The 21,047-nt window shown below is 45.5% G+C and overlaps 1 protein-coding gene across 1 annotated transcript; it reads right to left on the bottom strand.

The window, feature by feature from the left end:
- Window positions 1-542: 542 nt before the first annotated feature.
- Window positions 543-20,111, bottom strand: LOC134528606 (titin-like). The gene is made up of 5 exons (XM_063362357.1): window positions 20,094-20,111; window positions 19,246-19,404; window positions 15,191-16,938; window positions 14,920-15,106; window positions 543-1,661 (listed from the first exon to the last, which is right to left on the bottom strand). The coding sequence occupies exons 1-5, from the start codon at window positions 20,109-20,111 to the stop codon at window positions 543-545; spliced, it is 3,231 nt and encodes a 1,076-aa protein (XP_063218427.1).
- Window positions 20,112-21,047: the final 936 nt, after the last annotated feature.

The following is a 21,047-nucleotide window of genomic DNA, read 5'->3' as shown; positions in this document are numbered from 1 at the left end:
ACGGAGTCCCTGAGGACTGCTCACAGCTGTCTCATGGGCTCGTTGCTGGTCTCTGTCACCTCCCCACCAGGCTGGAGGTACCAGACCACGGAGTCCCTGAGGACTGCTCACAGCTGTCTCATGGGCTCGTTGCTGGTCTCTGTCACCTCCTCACCAGGCTGGAGGTACCAGACCACGGAGTCCCTGAGGACTGCTCACAGCTGTCTCATGGGCTCGTTGCTGGTCTCTGTCACCTCCTCACCAGGCTGGAGGTACCAGACCACGGAGTCCCTGAGGACTGCTCACAGCTGTCTCATGGGCTCGTTGCTGGTCTCTGTCACCTCCTCACCAGGCAGGAGGTACCAGACCACGGAGTCCCTGAGGACTGCTCACAGCTGTCTCATGGGCTCGTTGCTGGTCTCTGTCACCTCCTCACCAGGCAGGAGGTACCAGACCACGGAGTCCCTGAGGACTGCTCACAGCTGTCTCATGGGCTCGTTGCTGGTCTCTGTCACCTCCTCACCAGGCTGGAGGTACCAGACCACGGAGTCCCTGAGGACTGCTCACAGCTGTCTCATGGGCTCGTTGCTGGTCTCTGTCACCTCCTCACCAGGCTGGTCGGCGCTGGCCTCGGCCTCTGGTCCTCGAGTCTTGGGCCCGCCCTCGTGCTTCACGTAGTCCACCACCAGCTCGAGGCCGATGAGAGCACGCAGGTCCTTGCAGCTGGTCTTGCCCTCGGCGCTTGCCGGCTCCTGGTCTCCACCGGCCTCCTGCTCCGGGCTGCGCGCCTGGTCGGGCCCGTCCTCGCGGCTCCTCAGCTCCTGGTAGATGCGCCCCAGGTGGCGTAGCACGTAGTTGGTGCTGGCCGTGTTGTCCGCGCGCGGGGACAGCTCCCTGGCCTGCGGGCCCCGGGGCTGCGGCACGCTGAACGCCGAGCAGTGCTTGGTCTGCTTCACCAGGGAGGATGGCCCGGGCGGGGACCTGGGGGCAGGCTTGTCGACCGCCGCCGGTAGACTGTGCTCTGCTGGGGTCGACCCGCCCGCCTTGTCACCCGGCTTCCTGTCCCAGATGTGGCCCGACACCCGCAGGTCGATGAAGAAGTGCAGCGGGTCTATGCCGTAGGGTGGCTGGGGCGGCAGGGGGTAGAGGGGCGGGTACCAGAGGGGCGGTGGTGGGGGCAGCAGCATGTCTGGGGGCAGGGAGCTGTCCGGGGAGGGCAGTGGCAGCAGGCCACAAGGAGGCAGCAGGAGGGGAGGAGGAGGAGGTAGCACGGGGGCCGGTGGTGGCTTGTTGTCCTCTTGTTTGGGAGGAGGGGTGGAGGGCTGAGCTCGGGAGCCGGTGGTCAGCTCGAGTGGCTTGTCGGAGTAGCTGGCGAGCTTGGCGCCTCGCTCAGAGCTGCCCTCCCGCCAGGAGCGCTTCCTGGAGCGCCTTGGGGCGTGGGGCGCAGCCCGGGGAGGCGAGCGGGCCTCTGCCTTGGCCTGCACGAAGCTGCGCAGCATCTCGCTGAAGAAGAAGCTCTGCGGCACGACCGGCATGTTGTAGAGGTAGGGCGGCGTGGCGGCCAGCAGGCGCGACACCAGGTTCCCGTTGCGGTAGTCGAGCGGCGACTGCAGGCGCGGCTTGGAGTGTCCCATGGAGGCTGGGTCCTGGGGCGCCCCCACGTCCCCAGCCGAGCTCATCGCCTGCAACACCGGCACATCCCGGTGGCACGCGTGACAACACATTCCCACACATCACCCGCAACAAACCATTACAACATCCCTGCAGTCAAATAGAGGGGAGTTGTATAATGTTCAGGTACTTCATTATCTTGATGTCCGTGTATCTGTTAGTTATTTGGTGCTATATGTCACATTTATGTTGGAGAATGTGATCCATATTTTTGATAGTTTTATCAACTGTTACACTCCTCAGTCATAACAGAGTAAACTCAAGTTATGTTATAACTTTGTTACAATTCACTCTCTTGATGACCAGGGGTAACTAGTTGATCTTTTTGTTTCAGAAGGCAAAATAATGATTTCGTCTAGTTATTAGTACCCCTGTTTTTATTTTACTTTTGATTATTTTTACATTGGATATTTGATATGTTGATTAACAAAAATATACCTATATAACATGGATTTATATTCACATTATTAAAAGAATGGGCCGGCCCTTATTAGACAATTATATGGTTCATTAACACAATTTAAATACAATTCGTAACAATAAACATGTTAAGGAGTCGCAGTTCCAGATAATGGTGGATCTCTTAAGTCCTAAAGGAAACTTCTGGCGGTCTGATCTGAGCAACGTCGTGGTTGAATGCTAGTTCGAAAAGGTTAAAAAAACTGAAGGGCTGGCGGTTTGAAGGTTGCTGGACGAAGTGGAACAGCTGACTGGGCGTCAGAGGGCCATCCGGCCCGTGGAGACTGATCTGGTCCTTGGAATGTGTCCGGTTCTTGTACCCTGGTCCGGTACTTGTGCCCTGATCCGGTACTTGTAAACGGTCTGGTACTTCGTCCCTGTCTGTGAACAGATCCGAAACACATATGTTCAGGACTGATTCACAGACAGTTGGCGAAATAGGCACAAAATGCCTTCTAATCACGATGATGGTCGGGGAGTAAAAGTCGTCAACTCACCAAACAGGGAGATGGCTCGGATCAGCCCGGAGTCGCGGCGCTCGCGGACTCGCGGTTGTCGCGGACGTTTCCATAACTAAAAAATTAATATATTAATAAATTATGCAGAATAAAACATGACTACTCCTATGAGGTAGAGGTACATGGACTGACTAAAGGCTAATCACTACAGTTCTGGGAATCATATCCCATGTCTAACTGATTACATCTTAAAAGAAAAACGGAGAGGCGTCCTGATGACAAAGATACGATGTGGTCAGTCCAAAATCGCGGCGCGCAGTAAGTTTGGGGCGGCAGCGACACATAATTAAAAGGCGAAGTTAAAGAAAGAAAAGGGGGGAGGCTTCGGCTTTCGGACCGAAAGGTTCCTAAGATTACCGAGGGGCTTGTCGAGAAACACTGACTTCGATATCTCGAAGTTGGTGGTACTGGCCGATGTCAGCGCGACCTACTGAAGTGTGTCTGAACCAAGTAGAGGTCAACTCACACGAGGCGACTGCTAGCAGCATGGGGCTTATGGAGCGGACTAGGCCAGCGCTCTGGTGGCCTGGGAAGGAACTACAGGGTACGGGTTACTGCGGGAGACGCCAGAGGGCAGGCGTTAAGCGGACGTTCAAACACCCAGGGGAAGTGATTCACAAAACTACTGCCAGGTGGCATAAACATGTACTATTTGGGACTAGTGTCGTGGCCTTGGGACAGGCCGACCCTGGCTGGGGTTAGTGGTCAGTCAGAGCCCTGGGCAGAGTTCCCAGGAAAACTGGGAGAGGTGGGGGTGTGGGGACTGCTGATGACAGTGGGAAAGGGACTCTACTGAGCCCGGAGGCGTGACTGAACGCTGGTGAAAGTGGCTCACGTCAGGCGAGGTCTTAGAAGCAGCCTGCCCTGAGAGCTTGGAGGACATGGTAGTTCTCGTCATGGATCGGAGGCGAATTACAGGCGACATTCGTGCGCCAAGGCGGGAATAAAAGGATATCCAGACAGACTGGCCAAAGACTCGGCAAAAATCGGATCTAGAGCTGGGAAAAATTGGGGAGGCAGGCCTGGCAAAGATTGAATGGGAGTGTACAGTAGGAGGAACAAGTTTAAGTTCTTGCAGCAAAAGATTGACTGGAGATATTATTTTTTAAAAATTCAAATTTAAAATTGCGCCAAAATACTAGTTGGCGGCACACAACTCATATTCACATTTTGAAAAATCCTTTCAAATTCAAATAGAGCTCATAGAATATTATTTCCATTAAACTGTAAGGGTAATCACTTCAAAATTGAAATATGTGTGAGGATGAGAGTATACCGCAACAAAATATTCGAAAAAATAGTAAAATAAAAATTAAAAATTTGCCAGTACGATGTGCAGCAAAATACTGTAAATGGCTAGTAGTATATTAAGGCTGGTCCATTGTAACTAATCCCTGCAAACAGGATTCTAATATGTATTAACTTTGTTCTACTCGCACAATTCCTGTTCTTTGACCTTTTCTTTGGCTTTTAAAGTTAAATGTTTTATATAATTCGTTATATAATTTTAAAAAATTATTCAATAACATTAAAAAACCATTTTCACCCCAAAATGATATTCTAATCCAATATTAATGTGTTATGCCACAGAACATTACACGCATTCTGTGTCAGAACCAGCCAAATAACACCACTTCAAATCAAATTTTGTTTAGCTAGTTTAGTTTTTTTGGATCAATAACGCTTTGTCCAAATTATATACTTAACTTTTGTTTTCCAACTATTTATGGTAAAAATCTTAATTGAAACAAGGCTTTATTCAGTGATAGTAATTAAATGCAGCATAGTTGTTTGGTAGTTTAAAACATATCTGCTCAGCATTTTAAAACAGTAAGAAAAATAAAATCAGTTTGACAAAGAGGTAAGTAAATGACTTTAAGAAACTGGTCAGTTTTAAGTGTTGTAATGAATGCTATTAACCAACATCCAGGCAGGCTCTAGAATCCCTGGAGACAGAGACAGTGGAGGCAACTGTTAATCAACAAAAAAATATGCTCGGTGTTAGAACCGAGAGAAGACGAATCCGGAAAGTGTGTTATACTCAAGGTGTTAAGTAGCTAACTGATTCACTCAAAAAATAACTGTATTTGCAAAAGGTTAAACATTTATTGTAAATTAACAATTTTCAATTTACTTGAAATAGTCAGCCTCTACAACAACAATGTTAAATAAGGCTCGTTTACACCTTCTTATAAGTTTATATTTAAATCTGCAAACAGATTACATCGTAGTGACATTAAATATATTTAATGTAAGTTACATGAACTTGCTGATATCACCCAGAGCGCAGCTATGATATTATTAATGCAAAAGTCATTTTTACTGCGAACCAAGCTCCTACTATGCACTCTACAAACATAGTTATAAAGGAATATACAAAGCTGTCATACTCATACGAATGCAGTATGACTAGAATATTAGTGAACGATTAATACTGTAGGGTAATAATTACTCTTAAGATTTATCCAAATCGATCTCATAACTATGCTGAGCGAGTGCAGTAAAATGAATAAATGTACACATGTTTTTCTCTAGTTTCACTAAAGCATGAAAAAACTTACACTGCACGTGTAAACGAATACAATGTAACCTAATGACTATAATACGAGTATATACACAACTTAACGAAAATATCCAAATGCGAGCGGCAGTATTCCCACAAACATGATTACCGCGGAGTTGAAGATACAAATTTTGTTCTCCGCCAGCAAACAAAAAGGCAACCCAATGTAATCGATCCTGCCAAGCAGACGAACTAAGAAGACCAAAAACTACGCAGTCTAAGCGCGTACAGTCCCACGACAAAATTAAGAGCCTGACCTACCATTCATCAAAAACGTAATTCTCTACATAAGAATCTCAAATGCAGTAGAAATACATTTAAAAAAACAAACGACGAAACAATATTCAACCCCGGCGCACACGTCACTTAACGAGAATAATGACTTTTCTAACAATTACTGAAAGTTACATCATCCATCCGATGACAAAATAACATAGAAACCAGAACAGTTTTAAAGCGGTGGATCTCCAAAAATTTAATTTAGCAAAATCATCAAGAGTATCTTAAATACAAAAAAAAAATATCAGAAAGAGAGAGCAAGACAATCTCTTGCCAGACATCAAATTTAAAACTACTTATACTTAGCCATGCTGTCTCGTCCGCCCATATCGCAGTTTTTACTAGAGACCCAGTCTCTGCCTATTTACAAATCATAGTACAAGCCAATAAGACCGTCACAGGGCAGAAGCCTCCTGCGCGCATGCGTGGCTCTCTGTGGGGGAGGGGGGGGGGCAGCCCTGACACCCTGCCAGCTCTAAACTGACGATACTGAATCCACTTCACTGTCTTTACGTTTACTGCATTTACATGTTTCTTTTCTGGCAAGGTTCTAGATATCAAGAAGTAACTACAACACTTTGTTACTGTTACAGTTTTATGTAGATTGTTTCAGATTCCGCTGCCTACTAAATTATAATTTCTTGAAATAGTTCGCCACCAAAATGCCTCGTAGTTGAGAAATCATGTCAGAATACATTAATGCATTCCAGTTTGATTGAAAGTAATTATAAGGTTGTTGAGATTAAGTGACCATATTTATAAATATGGGGAATACTTATTCGCTATAAAAGAACAAGTGTGTCGACAACAAAAAATTTCAAGAACAATTTAGTTAAATTAAAATGCAACAGTAAACCAATGATTTTCCTAAAAAAAACTTTAGTTTAAAACAAGTAATATTACAACTGCCTACTTGCATGCTATTCTTATAAACAAATAATAATACTTGCTTGCACAACCAATACCACTAATTTTTGCAACATTCATACAATAGCAAGGGCTTATTTTTCTGTGACAATGCTTGATTTATGGTACTAACATCATGGTCGCTTGAAGAAAATCATCACAGGGTCTCTTTGACATAAATGTGCGACTAAAGCATTGATGAAGCATCAGTATACCTGTAAAAGGCTTCCCTCTAATGTGATTTCCAAAAATAGGTTCTTCTAACATTCCAATGCCGAATTCTCCTTTACTTTAAACTTCTAGGTAGACTGTTTTGTAAATACCTTTCCTCCTTTCGAACAACAAAACCCAAAACAAAGGGAGACAGAAAAATCAAAGGCAGTTAACTAAAGAAAAGGTACTAGGTTAAGGAACTCAAGCAAAGCAAACAAGTATATTTAATTTCAATTTATCGGTCACCACCAATATCTGAAGATAATTAGTAAGCAAGGGAAGATTAAAAATATCTAGGATCTAAGTACAGGCTTGTGTGTCCTGGAAATACACATGCACTTCAACACCATAAATGGTTAAAGTCTAAACATACATTACATAATTATATGACTCCAATCCCAGGCCTGGCTCACCAACCTTTATATACCACATAGATTAGAAAAATATCCTTACAGTTTATAATTATACATTTATACATGAGAACAGGGGCAAGTCAAGCCCCAGAACGTATTAGGTGATCTAGTTCATGCAAGTTTAAGGTTTTTATCTAAGACTCACTCGAAAAAACACACGTTTTAATAACTTTTCCTCGCATAAAATTATTTTTTCCAGAGCACTATAAACTGCATTTTTTTTCACCTAAGAATACATATGTATTTCCTCTCTATTATTTCGTCTCTATTACTACCCATAAAAGAAAAATCCATGTTTTTTCTGTGATATTACGTATAATTCAAATATTAAAGTTATTATTAAAAGTGCTAAGATTAACATTGCTTCTCGAGCTAGGCAACAGACGCAGCAACTTAAGAGAAGAAGCTATTATTCCGTTCTGACGCAGGAACACTCCTGAGGACTGCTCATCTCCCTGACCAGATATCCCTCACGAGCCGTGCATTTCTGCTCTACTTTCCAGTGAACATTATGATTTGAATATTTTTGGAAACACGATTTTTGACAAGGCTAAGTATTAATAATGTTCGCAGGCTTTCGCGGCCATTGTCTGAAGTAGCTTGGCTTCTGGGTTGTAGCCACGTCCTTGGCAACGTTTTGGTTGAAATTGCAGTCACCATCATCAGGGAGCAGTTACCTACTGAGTAAGTCCAACAAACCTTCCAGACGTGCAATGCAAATGAAACGTAAGTTCACCGTGGTGACGCAGTTATGTTTATTTCAAATGTTTTCTGGGCCGCGTTATAAAGTGTTAACTGGTAGTTTATAAAAGTAGCCGGGTTTGGCGGGACGGTGCTTGGATCGGGAGGCGACGGCCGGCAGCCCTGCACGCTGACCGCTGGTCCCAGGCAGAGCCGGAGAGACTGCTCCGGAAAGGTAACGAGATATCGTCGCCGCGGGAGGATGAGGAATGATAATAAGGGAGAACGAACCGGGCCGCGGGGAGGGGGGAAGCAAGGAAACTTCGGGCGCGCGGATTCCCCAAGTTGGGGATCTCCCCGCTCCTTTGTGCGGCTGTCTCCCCGTCGCGCCGCCGTCAGCCGGGGACGGGAGACGGTAATAAGCTTTTAAGAATCTGCGGCGAGGCATTGTTAGTTAGACTAGTAATTATCGTTCTCGCAGCGCGCACCGGGTGTTGCAGCCCGCCGGTTGAGGGGAAGGGGGGGGGGGGTGTTGCAGCCCGCACCGCAGAGATCTGCTGGCTGCCAGATACCGCCTCACCGCTCTGTGGGCCAATAGCTAGAGACCTGAAATATTCGCGGATTCTTTTCGTGAAATGCTACACTTCAAATAATTATACCTGAATGCTGCTTCTGCCGTTGGTTCACTGTTAATCTGGAGTAATGAGGGCCAATTAGAGATCCTCACTCGTAGAAGTGTCTAATCACAGTCGGTCCAGTCGAGACGACTCACAAGTCAACAGCCAATGAACAGTTGGCATTTTCCCGAGTGTGTAGAGGATTGTGGAATCTATCCTGGAGGTCGTTGAACCCGCGAATTTCCCCGGTCTCTACCAATAGCTGTTCAGTGCTGGCCTCACGTCTTGCCAGGCAGCTGGCGCGCGGCCCCCACGTGACATCACGGTGACATCACGGTGACATCACGGTGTCAGGCAGCGGTACTCGCCGAGATCCGTCCTTCACGTGGAGAACTGAGCGTGGCGTGACGGGTGCAAGTGTGTGCACCAGCGAGGCGGGAAGAGAACATGGACGACCGCTGGTGCTGCTAGCGGCTGGCAACAGTGAATATAGAGCAGAGAACCTGCTAGCTCAACAGGATCACATTCGAGCGTCTTATCACAAAACTCTTTTTTTTTTCCAAACATTTTGCAAAAAGATTGTAGAAAAAAATTGGTTGTCTGTAAAGTCGGTTTACGGACGATAGTTTAACGTGACAACGTCATAACAAAACATTGATGAAATGATTGATCCAGAAGAAAAGGAAAAATCATATTCGGCCTGAGAGTGAGCTGTAATAGGTTTTTGCAACAAAACCATTTATGCATTAAAAATATTATATTCTTTGAGGAAGAATTTTTTTTTTAAATTTTCTCTATCTCATGTATGATAAAATCTACCTCTGCATACTTTTATGAATAAAATTGAATCATTTTTATTGAATTGTCACTATTTTTTATGCATACAAAGGAGTGAAATGAAATGTACAATTTAATTAATAAATTTACTTTTATTTGCATTCATTATTCAAATATATTTATTACTTTTGAAATGTTACGTGCGCCGTATTTATTTTTACAAGTACAAAAAAAAATATTTCGCACCTGACGGAATTCGAATCGACAACCTTACAATTAAAAAATAGCGCCGCTGATCGCTCACCCACGAGGCCACATTCGATAATTAATTGTTTCAAATGTTATATATACATTTATAAAAATTTTGTTCATGGTAGGGGAATAATATTATTTCGTTTTTAAAACACGATTTTATAACAAATACGCATCCCATATACACCAAACTTATTTATACTGTGTTACAATATTTTTTAAAACATTGTGCAAAAGATCCCGGTTGTAATTTGAATTATTATGTGTAACTGTAAAACACCATTGTTGGTTCAAAACGTATTTGAATATTCAACATTACTTTTAAATAACTGTACCGATTGTGCTGAAAATCGGTGGACAATCGTTAAATTACATAATATTAATAATTCAAACGACGAAAATATGATTGAAAAGTCAAATCGATGGTCGTTCCAATCGAGTGGAAGAGAGATGCCACGCATGCGTACAATGAGCAAATAGGACACATCCGTAGTGGGACATCCGTAGTGGGACACTTTTTCGTGCGTGCAGCCGGCGTTCATCGATTTATTAGACGTTGTCACGTCAAAAATCTGAAATGTATGTTTACTGGAATTTAAAAATAATGAAGGTGTTTCGCACGGTTAACCCTGCTACTTTATATCCAAATGAAAACAGTTAAATATAGACGATAAGGAAATGATTCAGCAAGCATTGTTTTGGTGAAATAATAAACGCGTAAATCAACTCGTTATTGTTTACACCACGTGTCACGTGACCACGCCTAGTAGGGCCTGCGCATAGCAGAGCCCAGGCCTAGCAGAGCCCGCGCCTAGAAGATCCTTTGTCTGGCAGAGTTCTGTTCTAGTATGACCTTCGCCACACGTTTCCTTTTTTTTCCCCTTTGTTCCTAGTTTTTTTTGTGAAGTATTTATGAAATAACAGGAAGAGGAAGTATTTTATTATTTATAGCATTGAATTCAATGTAGGTACTGATAAATAATTTTCGATTTGAAATTAGTTTTCATTATTTCGTTTTAGAAAATATTTTTGAGATATTTAAATTTCTCATATAAAGACTGGATTTCAACGGAATTTTATCATTAATATTTATAAAAATAACCCGTGAATAATTTATTTGGATTAGAAATATACATTTTCTAACCTAAATTAGCAAAAATTTATTCGTATTTAAAGTAACTGGTATTCTTAAAAATATTTGTTGAAATAGTTTTTCCTTTTATATATGTTCCACGGGAGGGCTCCTGAACTACTTTTATCCTCGGAGGTGTATTCCCGGACATAGCCGCTCCAATAAACATAGGGCGCCGCAGTAGCAACTGGGCAGGGTCCCACAGAGTCTGCGAGCGCACAAGTTACCACTACTCTAGTTTATGACGCTCCACTTTCCTGTCCTTCCTCCATGGCGACAGGCCCAGTTCCTCCGCGGCGGCTGGCAGTTATTAATGCGGCCGGCAGGAGCGCTGGCGGCAGCTGTGCGCGGACACGTGACGTCACCGCACGCAGGGACATTAATATCGCACCCCGCGGGCCGGTGTGACAGTCGCTCGGGCGACCTCTAGACTGAACACACACACCACCTGCCCTGCGCCTCCGAGTGTTTACAGCGGCCGTCCATGCCACACACGGGCGGTCCCCTGGCCTCCAGCAGAGCAGTCTTGGCGTAACTTTATATCTGCATGCATGTCATTATTATAATTAAAAAAAAAAATAAAAAATAATTGGTTGTCTGTAAAGTCGGTTTACGTACGATAGTTTAACGTGACAACGTCATAACAAAACATTGATGAAATGATTGCAGTTTTTTATGAATAAAATTGAATCATTTTTATTGAATTATCACTATTCTGAATGGATACAAAGAAGGAATACAATGAAATCTACAATTTAATTGATAAATTGACTTTTATTTGCACTCATTAATTCAAATATGTTTATTACTTTAACGAAGAGATTATTTTAACTATAACTTTTATACATGTTTGCTATTTAACTTCAAGATCGTCGAGAATATTTTACGCTTTTTCGCAATTACACATTTAACGACGAAGTTTGTTTGTCGTGAAATTAAACGTAGAATTTAATAAAAATGCCCTTGCAGTTAATAAAATAAGTATTAGTAAGTTTAAGAAAGAATTTCGGCTTTAATCTCCAACCCAGACGCTCGTGGTGCGCTGGGTACGAGATTAAAATTCGTCGAGAATATTTTACGTTTTAATGTCTTCCAGTGCTCAAAATTATATGCAATTGTGGTTCCGGGCACGAAATTTATTTATAATTAATTAATAATAACGCCCCTCGCGATAAACAAAGGAAAATATGTATTAACTAGTGCCTGGTTGCCATGGAAGCGGCTAGATAGCGCGATTCGTTCGGTTCGCGTCCGTCACCGTAGATGGCAGATGGCAGCACCGTAGGGGAATAATATTATTTCGTTTTTATAATACGATTTTATAACAAATATGCATCCCAAATACAAAAAAATTATTTATAATGTGTAACAATATTTTTTAACACATTGTGCAAAAGATCCCGAGTGTAATTTGAATTATTATGTGTAACAGTAAAACACCATTATTCGTACAAAAACGTATTTGAAAATTCAACATTACTTTTAAATAACCGTACCGATTGTGCTGAAAATCGGTGGACGATCGTTAAATTACATAATATTAATAATTCAAACGACGAAAACATGATTGAAGACTCAAATCGATGGTTGTTCCAATCAAGTGGAAGAGAGATGCGGCGCAAACGTACAATCAGCGTAACAGGACACATCGTAGTGGGACAATGTGCGTTACGGGACACTTTTTCGTGCGTGCAGCCGGCGTTCATCGATTTATTAGACGTTGTCACGTCAAAAAGACTGCATTGATAATACAAATAAATACGTTTATGCAGTACTAATTCAATCAAATAAAAAAAATTAAAATAAATAGGTACTCATAATTCAATATAAGTAATTATAAACATGTGTATAAAAGTGATTGTTTAATTTAGTAAAATAAAAGAGATGAATTTTAATTAATAATGTAAACCAATGAATATGTAAATTTTATTCAATTTAATTCATTTAAATTATTTAAATATTAATGAAATCATTTATAATGCAAATAAATTATACATAAGGGAGCACAACCTCACAAAAACTCCCATGAAACGCCCAGGAGACTACTAAACCCTCCACAGACACTCCCTGCCAGCGACAATGGAAGCTTACAAGAAAACCGACATACGGGAACATAACCTCACTTACATAAATACACTTGAAAAAAATGTTTATAAACACAATTATTTCTATCAATAATATTCCCAATAAATGTTTTTAATAATATGTACAAGTATTCAATATCAAATCACTAAAGTATAAGAGTTTGGCTCATAAGAATAATTATTATTTGTATGTAGCTTTTATTTTTCATCCCGTGATAATTTCATTGCATGGTGCGCGCACATCGTAATAATTCACTTCCGTCATTTTTCCATAACGCGCCTAGAGAAGTATAACTTCAGTAATCTTATTCTGCAAGAATCGCTCCGACTTGCATACGGACACAGCCTGGAGGATCTCTACATGGCATTATGTCTCTCGGCGATGAGATACAAAGACATGAATCGTCTAGGAGTCGAGTGGCATCTGTGGAACATAGTTGTTTCTCTGTGAAGTCAGATGCAGGGATGCATGCAAGTACTTGCCAGAACATGTTGTATTGTGGAACAATTCCTGGTTTATTTTCTATACAGATCCGATACTTTTATTTTTTGACGTGACAACGTATATAATAAATCGATGAACGCCGGCTGCACGCACGAAAAAGTGTCATGTAACGCACGTTGTCCTGTTACGCTGTGTCCCGTTACGCTCATTGTACGCTTGCGCCGCATCTAGCTCTCTTCCACTCGATTGGAACAACCATCGATTTGACTTTTTCGAGGCACATTAAACTTGAAACACTCCCATTCGTTTCCTACTTTTCCTATCATCGTCCTATCCTTAACAGAATAACACAGATTGGAAGAAGTTAAATAGCAAACATGTATAAAAGTTATAGTTAAAATAATCTCTTCGTTAAAGTAATAAACACATTTGAATTAATGAGTGCAAATAAAAGTAAATTTATCAATTAAATTGTAGATTTCATTTCACTTCTTCTTTGTATCCATACAAAATAGTGTTAATTCAATAAAAGATTCAATTTTATTCATAAAAGTATGCAATCATTTCATCAATTTTTTTTGTTATGACGTTGTCACGTTAAACTATCGTCCGTAAACCGACTTTACAGACAACCAATTTTTTTTACGTGTGACAGGCCGTAAACGTCCATCACAGACGCCGCCGCTAAGTTGCGACATGGAGGACCTTGCACTGATGTTGGTCTCCAGCAGTTACTCCTGAGTACACTTGTTATCTCTGAGGCTCACTGGCTCCGATACAGCTCTACACGCTCTACAGGATGAGTCATGAGCCTCCATACTTATTCATTTTTCGTTGTCAGAAAGGTGCACCAACTGAAAAGAGATGCCAATAACGGGAAGCCTTCTTTTCATAGACGAGAGAGACAAAACCCGAAGTTCCCCGAAGTTCATTGTTTTTTCCGTATATTTAATGTAGCTATCCTAACCAAATCAACCGTCCACAATGTTTTAAAGTATTTATAATGTAGCTAACCTAACCTAATTGACCATTAGTATCCTTTAATCAACACCGCCATATTTATTTACAATGAACCAAAAAAAACCGAAGATGAACGATCGGGCGTTTGGCTCTCTCGTCTGTGAAAAGGATTCCCGCCAATAACGAAGGTAGAATGGGTTGACATTAGTTTGTCGGCAGGCAGTGGTACCAACCGCCGTGTAGTGGTACTTCCAAAACGTAAATAACCCATGACACGTTTTTTTTTTTCACAGGTCGACCAAAATCGAATTTTTATTTTTGCCAGTGGAAAAGCTTGGTAACAAATAACACGAGAAACATTGTCACGTGTTCGCCTTAACTGATCAGATCGACTGTCACTGTATGTTGACATGGTAGGGAGACATCTGGAATATATCCTGTAACTGTAGCATCATATGATACCTTTTGTTCAACAAACTAAACATTCACCACTGTTTCCTTACGTATGGAGACTTGTGACTCACCCTGTATGCACGGACACCTCCCTGGGTCGCGAGTCACGCAGAGTCACGCAGAGTCACGCAGAATGGAAAGGACAGACGCCGGGTTTGAGTCCACCTCCCCCCCCCCCCCCCCCCCCGTCATAATCAGGACCAAATCGCCAGAGTCTCTATCTGAAGTCGGTATTTGCGAGTTGAATAATTTGCAGATAGTTAAGACATTACTCAGGCCAGATGATATGGATGTTTCCGCTAGTTTCCCAGTGGTATCCACATGTTTAAGCATGATGTTAAAGACATGTAATTGGTTGAAAGCGAAGGGAGTGACTGAGGCCGCGAGCCTCCAGCCAAGGCAGACGAGGCGACGAGGGGTGTTCGGGCCGACTGCTCCAGCCGACCCCAGGACTGAGCTCACAATCACAAATGCGCGGCCTCGCGCCGTTTTAACGAAGGGCGCGACTCCTCGTTACCCGCGGCGCGAGACTCTTCTTGTTCTTCTGCGTTCTTCTGCGTTCTTCTGCGTTCTTCAGCGCCGCCGCGCACCTGCAGACCACGCAACAATTACTCCGACAATTACTGCGGCGCCCCGCCCCCTGCTCCGCCCACCCGGTGGCGCGCCAATCACCCGCCTCCTCCAGGCCCTGAAGAGCGAGGCTGCTGCCGCCAGAGGGCGGCCAGACGTCCTTAATGACGCCTCGCCAGCTCTTCTCTACCGCGAGCCCTGCTCTGAGGAGTCACTACCGCGAGCCCTGCTCTGGCTTGGAGACTAGTCGCTGTGGCTTGGAGACTAGTCGCTGTGGCTTGGAGACTGGTCGCTGTGGCTTGGAGACTGGTCGCTGTGGCTTGGAGACTAGTCGCTGTGGCTTGGAGACTGGTCGCTGTGGCTTGGAGACTGGTCGCTGTGTCTTGGAGACTGGTCGCTGTGGCTTGGAGACTAGTCGCTGTGGCTTGGAGACTGGTCGCTGTGGCTTGGAGACTAGTCGCTGTGGCTTGGAGACTGGTCGCTGTGGCTTGGAGACTGGTCGCTGTGGCTTGGAGACTGGTCGCTGTGGCTTGGAGACTAGTCGCTGTGGCTTGGAGACTGGTCGCTGTGTCTTGGAGACTGGTCGCTGTGGCTTGGAGACTGGTCGCTGTGGCTTGGAGACTAGTCGCTGTGGCTTGGAGACTAGTCGCTGTGGCTTGGAGACTGGTCGCTGTGTCTTGGAGACTGGTCGCTGTGGCTTGGAGACTGGTCGCTGTGTCTTGGAGACTGGTCGCTGTGGCTTGGAGACTAGTCGCTGTGGCTTGGAGACTAGTCGCTGTGGCTTGGAGACTGGTCGCTGTGGCTTGGAGACTGGTCGCTGTGTCTTGGAGACTGGTCGCTGTGGCTTGGAGACTGGTCGCTGTGTCTTGGAGACTGGTCGCTGTGGCTTGGAGACTGGTCGCTGTGGCTTGGAGACTAGTCGCTGTGGCTTGGAGACTGGTCGCTGTGGCTTGGAGACTGGTCGCTGTGGCTTGGAGACTGGTCGCTGTGGCTTGGAGACTAGTCGCTGTGGCTTGGAGACTGGTCGCTGTGTCTTGGAGACTGGTCGCTGTGGCTTGGAGACTGGTCGCTGTGTCTTGGAGACTGGTCGCTGTGGCTTGGAGACTAGTCGCTGTGGCTTGGAGACTAGTCGCTGTGGCTTGGAGACTGGTCGCTGTGGCTTGGAGACTGGTCGCTGTGGCTTGGAGACTGGTCGCTGTGGCTTGGAGACTAGTCGCTGTGGCTTGGAGACTGGTCGCTGTGGCTTGGAGACTAGTCGCTGTGGCTTGGAGACTGGTCGCTGTGGCTTGGAGACTGGTCGCTGTGGCTTGGAGACTAGTCGCTGTGGCTTGGAGACTGGTCGCTGTGGCTTGGAGACTAGTCGCTGTGGCTTGGAGACTAGTCGCTGTGGCTTGGAGACTGGTCGCTGTGGCTTGGAGACTGGTCGCTGTGGCTTGGAGACTAGTCGCTGTGGCTTGGAGTCTAGTCGCTGTGGCTTGGAGACTGGTCGCTGTGGCTTGGAGACTGGTCGCTGTGGCTTGGAGACTGGTCGCTGTGGCTTGGAGTCTAGTCGCTGTGGCTTGGAGACTGGTCGCTGTGGCTTGGAGACTAGTCGCTGTGGCTTGGAGACTGGTCGCTGTGGCTTGGAGACTGGTCGCTGTGGCTTGGAGTCTGGTCGCTGTGGCTTGGAGACTGGTCGCTGTGTCTTGGAGACTGGTCGCTGTGGCTTGGAGACTGGTCGCTGTGGCTTGGAGACTAGTAGCTGTGGCTTGGAGACTGGTCGCTGTGGCTTGGAGACTGGTCGCTGTGGCTTGGAGACTGGTCGCTGTGGCTTGGAGACTAGTCGCTGTGGCTTGGAGACTAGTCGCTGTGGCTTGGAGACTAGTCGCTGTGACTTGGAGACTAGTCGCTGTGGCTTGGAGACTAGTCGCTGTGGCTTGGAGACTAGTCGCTGTGGCTTGGAGCAGCCTTGGGCGAGTGAGAGCCACTGCAACACACGGAGGTGTTGGCTCTGGAGTGTGCTGAATGCCTCGGTGAACTGCGGCATACACACGGGTGTGTCCCCGAGTGAAGCTGCCTCCAGCCAGGTGCACCAACTCAGCCACGAGGAAAACTCCAGCTAAATTATTTCCAGAGCCAAATCCCCAGAGCAACACGCGCCATTGTCTGAACGAGTTACTGCAGATATCCCCCGGCCGCGCGCAGGTGTAATGGAGGTGCTCTGGTCTCCGCTGTGAAGGCACTAATCCAGCCCCTCCCCCACACACACACACACATACACCGACCACAAATGGAATGTGTAATGCCTTGTCGGGGCGAGTGCACTGCCGCGCTCACTTATTCACATGTCGTCACCATTCTCGCTGTAAATAATCATCGGAGTGGAATGCCGCACAGGTTTTATTGGTTTCTGAAAGTTTATTGGGCTTTAATATGCATAGTGAATTTGGTTTGATATTGTAGATAGATAATGTGAATCGAGATAATGAGTCTTGGTTGTAATCGCTAAGCTGTGCACACATGTAAGAGTTAGCGGAGCCACAATTTGGCTTCTATATATAATGGAAATAAATGATTCTCTCGAATATGGCTTAGTGGTATCAAAAAAAAATATTCACAGCAATGAAACCAGTTCCACAGTCAGTTGAAGAAGCTTTAGCATTTTGAAACAATTTTTCAAACATATTTTGCCAAAAATGAACGGAATGAAGTGTGGGCGTGTCGGCCGCTTGCTGCCGACGAACCAGCAGACAAGCTGCAGCGAGGCGGGCTGCGATTGGCCAAACACGCGTCCTTCTGTAACGACAGGATGGGCTCATGACCAACACAATCGCCAGTGAAGACATGTGAAAGGGGTTGCAGTCTGTCTGTGCAGGGCCGATTCTTATGACTTTGAAATAACGTTACAGCAGTGTTGATAGTTATAATTTAATTGTGTTTGATAAGCAAAGTGGGGGAAAGAGTACAGTTCCAGCGTGGGCACTCGAAGCTCCTGGAACAATGGCGTTCTAGTTACGCCACTTCACGCAGTCGGGGCTCCGGGAACGTGAAGAACCCTCTAGACGCGCTGAGGAACAGGGATGGAGGGGGAGGGGGTAGCATGCGCCGTTGCTGGTCCGATTAGGCAAGTAGCGGTAATGTACTGCGCCCCACATGCAACGTGAGCACCCTCTGTGTCGCTAGCAGCGCGGGGTGACACTGTCTGTCGGACGAGGGCACCACGAGGCGCCTCGCTGCACAGTTCCCCCTCCCCCCTGCCGCTGGTCCGAGGCGCGGGAATCAATCATCGCAGAAACAAAACAACATCCCCACCCCCCCTCCACGCCTCGGGGCTCACTTCCGGCGGCCGTATCTGCTGCAGGACTCGGCGTGACGTCACCGCCTTTGTGCCGGCCCTTTGTGCCTCCTTATTTCCTGCAAGACAATGGCGCGCCAGTTGGACCGCGCGCCGCTAGGAGGCAGCAGCGCCCAAGTCCCCTCGCCGCTTCAGCTGCTTGCTTGCTCGCATACTGAGGTTTGGTTTCAGTCAGTATTGCTCTTCAATATTAAGTTTAATATTTAATTCAGTTTTTTTCTGGTAACATATTTATATCCGTATTCTTTACAGGTCCTTTGCTTTAGTGGGTTGCATATCTTGGAATTCTTAATGTAGACTATGTGTATACAATTTGCGCCAGACTTATTTATTAGGTTTGTTAATTTGTGGGCCCGCAGCACAACTTCCTGACCCTGTGTTTGCCGCGATGGCCGCGGTGTGCCGACAGCGCTGCGAGCGTGTGTGGCGGGAGTCCTCCTAGTCGTCTGACGGTGCAATGTCTCGCACTTCCTTCAAGCAGTCGGGTTTGGTAGCGGCGTGACCTTGCAATGCGGTGCAGCCTGAGTACACGCTGACTGCTTGTGCGTGATAGTACCTGGTGTTCATGCACACGAGGACAAACTTCAATTTTATTTTGTGCTCATGAGTAATTCTACATGTGATGTAGAGACTTGGGACATATCCGTCTGGTCACATTGGGCATGACACACACTTTGATGTTTCCTAGACTTTTGCAATTTGAATGTGTTTTAAAATAAGTAAGCAGGTTATAAATATATTTTACGATTACTTTTGCGATGCGAGCTTCTGTATTTTTCTACGCAGTATAGGTCTATGTGTTTGATCGTCGGCTCACGTAACATTTACGTAACTTAAATGGACGCAAGCGTATTGTTACGGCGAGGCAGGCCAGCTGCGTGTGGGGCGAGGTACATTACCGCTACTTGCCTGATCGGACTAGCAACGGCGCCGTGCTACCCCCTCCCCCTGCTGCCCTGCTCCTCGGAGCCTCTGGAGGGGCAGGACCCTGAGGAAGGGGCACCTCCCCTCGGCCTGCTGAGTGGCCACAGCCCAGGTGCCAGCAAGGGGCGACTCCCGGGCTGGGAGCGGCGGAGACCCTGGCTGGCCAGTGGCTGGCTGCGAGGGGCACACGAGGGGTCCACGCGGTGCTCTTCCATAGCAGCAGGCAGGGTGGAAGGATGTCTCCTGCTCCGAGCCGCTGATACTGCACCTTGTCCTCCTCTCCTACGAGGTGCAGCTACTGGGGTGACACGAACACCTCGTGTCGTGTCGCGGTACTCCCTCCAGAGTCGGCCAGGGCCCCAGAGAGCCTGGTTTCCAGGTATCCTTTACCTGACAGGACGAGGATTACAAGTCTCTTTTGAATAATATTCAAAGGAAACCTTCCAAAGTAAAAAGATACGCACAGTAAATGTTAACAATTATGAGCACAGTGACCTGGTTTACAGTCTTTTGATTTTTTGTTTTAATGTTGGTGTTTGAAAAGTTGTTGACTCACTACCAGGGGAGGAACCTTGCTTCCTCTCAGTCGAGGGAGTAGATGTGCCACTCTTGCGCGAGACGAGTCCAGCCTCCACCTGAAGTGCGTCTCAATGGACCAGGCGTCTTGCTCCCCCCCCCCCCCCCTCCACACACACACACACGGCCTCGCGGTGCGAGAAGACGTACAGCGCCAGCTGCCCCGCCCACTGAGGACACTGCCTGCTCGCCATTGGCTGTCTCCCAGCCTCGCACCTCCAAGGAACCAGCGGTCTTGAGTTATCACTTCATCGCTCACTACCACTGCTCATTGTTGGAACACTCACCTGGTTGGTTTCTTCCATTTACCCCTGTTAGATATTGCTGGAACTTTGTCGAATCGTTTATAAAACATACTAGCATGAGATCAGTGCCTGACAGATAGGATATGGTCTCGGAATAAATATATATAAATTTAAATGGTATCTAAGTTTCTCATTTGTGATTCCACTAACCCAATTTGGTATTCCGTTTTAAATATGATTCACATCTCCAGTTAAATCTTAAGAATTATTTTGAAGGTAACGAATTAATTTGTTCTCAACAAATATACTATCAGCTAACTATAAGAGCCACCTCGAGCATGACAATGAAGTCATGATGACACAGTAGAAGCTCTTCCTGTGTTCCACAACAAATGATGCATCAGCAGGCAGGGTCTTTAGGGCTCCAGCCTAACAGCTGCAGTACAGCGAGGCTAGTGACAACAGTTGTGGCGGACTAGGACATCCTGCTCCACCTCCTCCTACCTCTATGGTGTGGCTGCTCCTCAGCCTCCTTCCTATTTGGACTGGGAAGTAGCTCTGAGGTTTCGGGTTCTCTGTGGCATGACTGCTCCGTCAATTTCTATCTCCTTGGACTGGTTGTCAGATAATGTTGTTTATTACACTCCTTGAAATAGACGTGTCGTGGAAAACAGAAACGAAAAAAAACTTGGCAGGTTTTTCATACACATCTACGAGTTTTTATAGTTGCATCTTATATGTGTGAAAATTAAATATTAAAAATACATATATACCATAACATGTTGATTACATAGTTGCCCTCTACAGGCTGAGTCTAAATTCAAACTAAAACATTGGCTGCAGATTCATCACTACAAAATAAGTTGAAAACCTCTGTAAGTCTTACTGTCTTAAATGTCTCCCATGGCTGGCATATGTCTCTGGAGTTGGAACTGAATAATATTTTAATTGTAAATAATAGAGAAAGTATTATTATGTAACACAGAGCATCTAGAT

This window comes from Bacillus rossius, chromosome 1, assembly GCF_032445375.1.
Source record: "Bacillus rossius redtenbacheri isolate Brsri chromosome 1, Brsri_v3, whole genome shotgun sequence".
NCBI lineage: Eukaryota > Metazoa > Arthropoda > Insecta > Phasmatodea > Bacillidae > Bacillus > Bacillus rossius.
Note: the sequence above shows the minus strand (reverse complement) of the source record. Positions and strands in the feature narration are given on the sequence as shown.